Below are 8,357 nucleotides of genomic sequence, written 5' to 3'. Positions count from 1 at the left end.
CTTTCTATGATGCCTATTATATCAATATCCTCATTTAATATGAGGCAATCTAGTTCACCCATCTTATCATTTAGACTTCTAGCATTTATATATAAGCACTTAAAAATTATCACTTTTTAGCTGTCTGCCATTATGTGATGTAATTGAATGGGATGTTTTTTTCATTTGACTGTTTCTCAGTCGACTGTTTCTACCTGTATTTTATCATCTTCCATCCTCTCCTCCGTACTAGGCCATAGAGAATCTCCATTATAGATCCTCCCCAAAGGGATGTCTCTGTCTGAACCACATGCTCCTCCGCACCTGTCGGCTTTCCCCCAGCCCTTGGCAGAGCTGTCCCTAGGGTACGGGAAATTGGGGCGACTTGGCTTAAGTTAGGGGGCAGGGGGGAGCTGCCCTCCAGCACTCGCATGGCTGGGAGCCAGGGTAGCAGAGCAGGCTGGGGCTGGGTCGCTCTACTTACCGGCGCCAGTGGGTGCTGGGAGCCCGACCCCAGCTGCAGTCCTCAGGGGAAGGGCTGGCTGGAGTGGGGGTGGGGCTGGGGCGGGGCAGAGCAGGGGTGGGGGCTTTGGGGAAGGGGTGAAGTGGGGGCGGGGCTGGGGTGGAGCAGAGGTGGGAAGGGACAGGGCTGGGGTGGAGCAGGAGCGGGGGCCATGGGGAAGAGGCTGAGCAGGGGCTGGACCAACACGCAGCTGCGTAGAGCACCAGGAAATTTGGTGCCCCAAATTTCCTGGTGCCCTACACAGCTGCTTACTTTGCGTATAGGTAGGGATGGCCCTGCTCCTTGCCTATGTCCCGGGCCCCGCACCCACCTAGGGGTGGCCCTGGTCCTTTGTTTAAAAACTGCTCTACAGGAAGAAAGCACAAAAGGGGAGGTAAAAGAGTGGGAGGTGTCTCTTGCTTGTGTGAGTGCCTCAGGAGCTGTGCACTCTATAAAAGTGGTGGAAAGGAACACTGTAAATACATCACATGAGGTGTTCTACTAGAAAAAGGTCACTGAGCTGTTTGCAACTTCAAAGGAGTCACAACTCTTTTCTCTCCTGAAAATCTTGGCCCCATGTCCCAGGAAATAACTCCTTCAGTGAACACTGGAGAGTGGGCATTTCACAAAAAAGAGGCCGATGTGGGGCCAGTCCTCTTTTGTTCCCTTTCCCTCCACTGCTCAAAGGGGTCAGCAATCCTTCACAATTGGTATGTTTGCATTTTCATAGTCCGTTAATGAAAAACCTCTCTTTTCTTAAAGGTCCTTATGCTCCTTACTGTAGCTAAATCTGAAACAAAGACAGTCAGACTCTGAGCATGAAGTGAAGCACAGAAATATCAAGAAAAAGACAGTGAAATGTACAAAAATGAGAAGCAGAGTTGAAGAGAAATATAAATGTTTCCTGAGAGGTGCAACAACCAACCAAGTTAATGCAGGCTGGTCCAGGAAGAATTAAAACAATGAAGCAGGAAAAAAATGGCTTTGAAAAACACTTGGGGAGGACTAGGGAATTTCTAAAGCTAAGAGGGTAGCGGGCAACATTTCTGCCTTATCAGTTCAGTTCGTTGTATGAGCTATGTATGGAACTATTTCTTTTCATGTACCGGATAGGAATGATGTTTTTCTTTTGGAGCTGACAGTTTGAATTCCTTTTCATTTGCTGAATGTATCTGACTGGTGGCTGAAGTGTCTCTGTGAGAATGTGATCTACTGGTTAGCATAGAGGGCTGGAACTGCAGACTTCTGAGTTTAAGTCCCACCTCCGCCAATGACCACTGCTAAAAGTGCAGGTGAACGAGAGAATGCAATATATTTTTCCTGCCTGCCTTGTCAACTCCGGTGGTCAGTGCAATCTAGGGGGAATGGCTGCTTGTATTCTCCCCTTCCCTCCTGCAGTCATACATTTTCTGTGACCTGGAGCAAGTCAGTTTATTCATCAGTAAAATGGATCTATTTCTCCTCTTCCCGAGGGTCTTGTGAGATTTTGCTAATTAATGTTTGGCAAGTGCGTTGACATGCTCATTTGCAAGGTGCAGTCTTCAGTAGGTATAAAGAATTCATTATTACACAGAATTGACCACAGCGTGGTAAAGAAGCTCAATACAATAAAAGAAAAAAGCAGGAAGAGGAACCTGAATTAACCACATGCCGCAATGGCCTCAGCACCCTCATTCTGTGCAGATCTTGTTTTCCTTACCTGCAGACTTGTAAGAACCTGAAATTGGGATGAAAATTGTTCTGCCCTTGTCTTGTCAATGCTGTTCAAGCCTGGTGTATTCAACACCCACAAAAAAGATTATTTTGTCAGATTCAGTGTTCCTGGAGAATATCCCCTGCCCTTGGGGAATCCTCAGTTAATGAACATTGTTGACCTTAAATTGTGATTCATTGCTTGAGTGTACTACTCTATATCTAGTTGAAGTTTGCTGAGCAGAAGTCCCAGATTCCCTTGCATGTGCAGTTGAATTAAGCACTTTGAAGGGCCAGGATCCATTTACTGTGTATGTAAAATCCTGACCACAGGCTCTGTCAGCAACTTTTCACATAGGCCCAAAGCCTGGTTTGAGGCCAGGGGGCCCTACCTAACAAAGAACAATTTTGGCTAAGAGAAGCTGAATAAACAAGAGACAACCTTGCTTCTTACTAGATAAGCATAGTCAGCAAAACTCCAGATGGGGAGCAGTAATTGGTGCCTCTATCAGAAGTTACAGGCATACCAAAGTATTGAGAGGGGCCCCATGTCCACTCCTTTGTGCAGGAAGAAGATAATAAATGCCCTCCCCACATACCAGCCTGACATCTTCCCTTTCACAGATGCATTTCCCTCCCCTCCTAAAAGAAAACGTTAGCTTGTAAAACACAATGGGGCATCCTGAAAACAATTTCTATTGCCATGTACTTTTCAATGTCTTTTTGCTTTAACCCCCAGGAGTGTACCTGTTGGACAACCAGAAAAGCTGCCTCATTCCTATGGACCCCAACTCAGAATTCAACATATATATTTTATAATTATACACTTTATACATTATTTGAGGAAAAACACTAACCGTATGTTGTACGCTAACCTGAAACCTTGGGCGGAGCCATTATGTAATCTTTTAGACTATTGGCTTATTGTACTTATCTTGTCTTGCTGCTAGAACCTATCCAGGGGCTCGGGACCTCCCACCCCGTCACTTCCCTCTGCCCACGAATAATCTATATAATCTATTGTAATCAATTGCTTGGCAGTGTCTCTGAATACCTAATAAGGAAAGTTACACTCCGCCAGCACTGTGTGTAATAAACCCATGTGCTTGATTCTACACGGTGTCCATTTTTGTTCCTTCACACTTAATGACGTCTTTTGTTTTATTACCTTGCCTCTGGATTCTTAAATACTATAGCTTCAAACACAGCAGCCCTGAAGTGAACCGCTCTACTGAGACTAGAAAACATTCCTTACCTTCTGTGTTCAGGATTCTGTGTATCTACCAGGACAAATTCTGCTCTCCATTATGCACACCCACTATTTCAGTAACAGATCAGACAGCTTGGCCCTCGCTTTGTCCCTGGAGAAACTCCAAGACTAACACTGAGAAAAATCCAATTGAGTATTATGGTGCAGCATGATTAAGGTTCCATTAAAGAATTTCATTTTGAAAGAATGGAGAATATCTGGAGTCTTTGCATGTGTTCTAGTAAAATGAAAGTGTGATTATAATCTTTGGCTAATTACAGATTATTTGATGTATTTTTTGTGCAATGTGAAGTTCTGGAAAGTTCATAAGAAGCTGCTGAAAAATAGGTAGTGGGCAACTTATTTCCCCTGGGAGTGTCTTTTCTTTGCGCTCATCTAGCAGAAAGATAAGATTTCAGCTATGGTCAAAAATTTCATGTCGCGTTGTTCCCATAACAAAGTGCATAGCTTTAAAAAAAAGGTACTTTTTAAAGTGGTACCAGCAAATTTGTTTGCCAGGCTGAAGCTGCCCAATTTCAGATTGATGGTATAAAGAAAAATGTGCTACGATGAGAATGTTGTTACTCACTACATCCAGGGGCGCTATAAATCTGAGAGAGACTCTTCTCAAATACCTCTGTTGTGCCGAAGAACTCTCTCGGAGCTACCAGAGAAAAGACTGGCCGTTCACATCTCACCTATAAGTGTTGTTTTAAATTCCTGGGCCATTCACTACCCTTGTTTTTGAGTAAGGCTATGAACCCTTATCTAGAAAATAGTTACAGAAGATCTTCCGGACACCCTATTTTTGGAACAAAGAGCTCATTACAAGGTCACTGTAGGCACAGAACCCAGCTTTCTGCCATGACAAAGCCATGTCTTAGCCACTGCACCACACTGCCTTTCATTGTGACTAAGCCTGTTTGGGTTACCTCTAACAACTACAAGCCACATACCTCTCCCACAGCCAGAGAGAGAAACCTGGATACTGGATCACCAGCACTGTACAGCTGAATAATAAGTACTTGTTTCAGAGTAACAGCCGTGTTAGTCTGTATTCGCAAAAAGAAAAGGAGTACTTGTGGCACCTTAGAGACTAACCAATTTATTTGAGCATAAGCTTTCGTGAGCTACACGAAAGCTTATGCTCAAATAAATTGTTTAGTCTCTAAGGTGCCACAAGTACTCCTTTTCTTTTTATAAATACTTGTTTAACCCTGCGGGGAAGTGTCTCCAGAACAACTCGTCAGAAAATGTATTGATGTTTTTTTCACCCATAAGAAAACGTTGACAAAAATGAAGAAAAAGTCATTTTTATCACAACTTTCCATGGAAAACTTCAAGTTTTTGAAGAAAAATTTGAAACTATATTATTTTGCTCCAAACCTAAAACGGTTTGATTCTGAAATGGTGCTATGGTGCCTCATGGGTGTTCTAGTTCGGCTGCTTCATTTTCATCATTAGCCTGGAATCCCGATTTGGACCATATCTTTTATGAAATACCATGGTCTCTCTTCTTGGTGAGGGAGGCCATACATCATGGGAATCATATGATTGCAGGGTATCATGAGAGATGTAGTCCATCTGAGGAGCATATACAGTATACATTTCCAACCTTAACTCTGACTAAACATGGAGAAAAGTGTGGAAAATACGAATATGTAAATGGAGTGCTTCACAATTTCTAACTCTGTAAAGTCTTTGGAGAAATGGAAGTACTGTAATTAAATCATAGTATAGTTCTACTCTTTTTAGAGACATGAGAAATGACAACAAGAAGTCAGAATTAAAGTTAGAAATATATTTTGGGTAATTAATTAGTAACATTACAGTAACTGTAATGATATTTTAAAAATGAAAGGTAGAGTTGCTGAAAAAGACTAGACTATTTCTTGACACAGTCAATTATTTGACAATTCCTCACCTGTATATTTTCTAGATTTTAAGGCATTGCATTGTTCTTTAAAAATGTGCTTACAGCAACCTTAAATGAACATAAATGTAGTTTTGTTTCCATAAATTATTACTGGAGATTTGAGAAAAGACTTGCCTAAAAGGGAATTTGAGAGGTCTTATTTTGATGAAAAATTCCAGTGCATTGTACTTTAATGTAGCTTCAGGAATTATCATAACATATATTGCCAGGCAACTTCTACAGGATTGGGTTGGGGTGTGGGGGGATGGGACATACAGAAGTCATAAGATCTAATCCAGTGCCCGTCAAAGTCATGGGGAAGACTCCCCCTGACTTCAGTGAGTGTTGGATTGGGCCAATAGCACACAGCAGCAGAGCCCTCTACATTTTAGAAAGGTTATGCACCAAACTAAACATATAAGAAAAAATTCTGCCCTCAGAGGTTTCCATACAAGATTCAATCCTGTCTTACTTCAGAGTTATGCAGCCATAATGGCATTGAAACTGAGAGTTACATCTGTGTCAAACTGGAGTAACTGAAAGGTGAGTCAGGCCATACATTTAAAAACTGTAACTGATTTGTGTGCACAGCCATCCAGTGAAATGTGCAATGATTCATTTGACATCTAAGCTAAATAGCAGTCTCTCTCTCTCTCTCTCTCTCTCTCTCTCTCTCTCTGTTGCTTACCTGTAGTCTCTGAAAATTATTACACAATGGCTACACTGAATAATTCTCATCAAGAAAGAAAGCAGCCAATCAGGAGGGAATTTTTTGCTAGGAAACTTTTAAAAAAGCCATCACACACATTTAAAATTAAGTCAGAACTCAATAGATGTCCCCTCCCTCCAGCCCAGTTTGTGTTTTAATGCTTGTATACGTAAACTTCTCCCAGATTTTTAAACTATGGAAACTGTCAGGAAGCCAGTTATACAAAGATGCCATTTTGCTTTATTCAAGAAAAAAAAACACATTTAAAACAGAAAAATACTACGAGGAAGAAGAGACACTGAGCATAGGCAACGCATAGTATTATGGAAACATTGACATTAAGAATCCAGCAATTCTATGTCCTCTTCATTCACTGCCGGTTTCCACTGTCCACAGAGGTGTCAGATCATGTTGGTGATGGCATGTTCTGCTCATGTGTGAGTTTCTAGATAGGATCTCTGCATGTGGGTAGATGGATTTTTTCACAGCATGGGTTTGGAGGAATTGCTGCAATTTTTGAAGGAGTGGAAGTCAGAATCCAGGACCAACTTTCCTCTGTCCCTAAAAAATAAACAGCGGAGGTAGACCCCTGGGCTAAGTCAATGCTCGTAAGCTTTTTAGGGCAATCAGTATATTTAGATGAACGCAGGTAGAATGTATGCCTGGGCAGGGAGTGGGAAAGCTTTTACAGAACTCGGTCACTATCAGAATAGCCTAACACTTGAGTGGGCAAGGAGTGAGAATGATTGGCTGAATTGCTACTAGAAATGCGACGGATGCAGGTTTGGAATATTTTTTTAAGGTGAGCTTTAAACATCTCACCAGCAAAAGCATAGATCACCGGGTTCAGGCAGCAGTGGATGAAGGAGATTGATTCGGTCAGCTGCAGGGCTAGCGCTAGCCTTTGGCTCGTCTCGCAGTCGTTGATGATGTGCAAGTTCTGCAGAGAGTCTAGAAAAAGCACAATGTTGAAGGGAGCCCAGAAAAGGAAAAAGATGACCACGATGACGAAAATCAGCTTGATGGCTTTGATCTTGTTCCGGTTTTTGCAGCTCTGCAGATTTTTCAGGATGTGGGAGTAGCAGTAAATGAGGATGCTGAGCGGGATCAAAAGGCCCAAGATGTTGACTTCAAACTGAGTGAAAAATTGCCAGGTCTCTTGGCCTGGAAGATATTTGGGGATGCACTTGAGAGACTGTTCAATTTCCACTTCTTGGGTAAACGCCATATTTGGTATGGCAGCCAAACCAGCCGTCATCCACAGGAGTAAGCTTATAATTATGCCACAGGTGGCTGTCCGAACTCTCATAGCATAGACAGCATGAACGATTGCTATGTACCTGTCTATGCTCATGAGGGTTATAAAGAAAATGCTACTGTAAAAGCCTATGTAATAAATGCCAGCCATTATTTTACACACTGCATTTCCAAAAATCCATTCTTCTGAAGCATAGTGAGCTTGAAATGGGAGGGGGACAACAAAGAGCAGGTCAGAGATTGCAAGGTTGAGCAAACACACGTCGGTCATAGTGGTGACTTTCTTCCTCGTCAAGAGTATACATATGACCAAGGCATTTCCTACTAGGCAGAAGACAAACACCAGGCAGTAAACTATTGGAAGAAACAGTGATTTAAACCTGCTGAAACCATTGCCCTCACTGCAAGGAGAGGTACCTTCATCATACACATAGTTATATTCTGTGGTGTTTGGGAAAGGGCTTGTAACAGTCATCTTTAAGACCTGTGCACAAAAAAGAGATAATTACTTGATTATGGGTATGGAAGGGTTGCAGAAGACTGCATTTTGCCATTGTTACTCACGCTGAATGAAATCAATCTGGCTGCTTGAGGAATAAGGTATTAATCAGTGTAAAGGCTTGTCTAAACACAAAATGATGCCGTTTTAACTAAACTGGTCAGATAAAGCCGTGCGAACCTCCCCCGTCCTCAGTATTAATGCCGTTATGCTGGTATGGCTTACTCCCGTACGAGAAGGGAAATAAGCTATATCAGTAAAATATGCACCTTTACACTAGTATCACAGCAACAAACGCACTAGGGGTTAGATCAGAATAACTCTATTGGTTTTAAAAAAAATGCACCTCTAACTGACATAGTTATACTGGTACAAACATTGTGTGGAGGCCAGCCCTAAGCATAGTGGAATCCAGGTCTCCATGTATTATAATAAAGAGCATTTTACTGAGAAGATATATAGCCTCATAAATATCAGACTTCTGATTGGACAAACTCTGACTAGTGATTTTTGGGTGATTAGTTTTTGGATACTTCAACCTGAGACAACTTAAAG

The 8,357-nt window shown here is 42.1% G+C and overlaps 1 protein-coding gene across 1 annotated transcript; it reads right to left on the bottom strand.

Moving 5' to 3' along the window:
- Positions 1 to 6,717: 6,717 nt before the first annotated feature.
- On the bottom strand, positions 6,718 to 7,778 carry LOC141981654 (C-C chemokine receptor type 8-like). The gene has a single exon (XM_074943280.1). It carries the CDS (start codon positions 7,776 to 7,778, stop codon positions 6,732 to 6,734), a length of 1,047 nt encoding a protein of 348 aa, XP_074799381.1. The 3' UTR covers positions 6,718 to 6,731.
- Positions 7,779 to 8,357: the final 579 nt, after the last annotated feature.

The sequence above is a fragment of the Natator depressus genome, chromosome 2, assembly GCF_965152275.1.
Source record: "Natator depressus isolate rNatDep1 chromosome 2, rNatDep2.hap1, whole genome shotgun sequence".
Lineage (NCBI taxonomy): Eukaryota > Metazoa > Chordata > Testudines > Cheloniidae > Natator > Natator depressus.
Note: the sequence above shows the minus strand (reverse complement) of the source record. Positions and strands in the feature narration are given on the sequence as shown.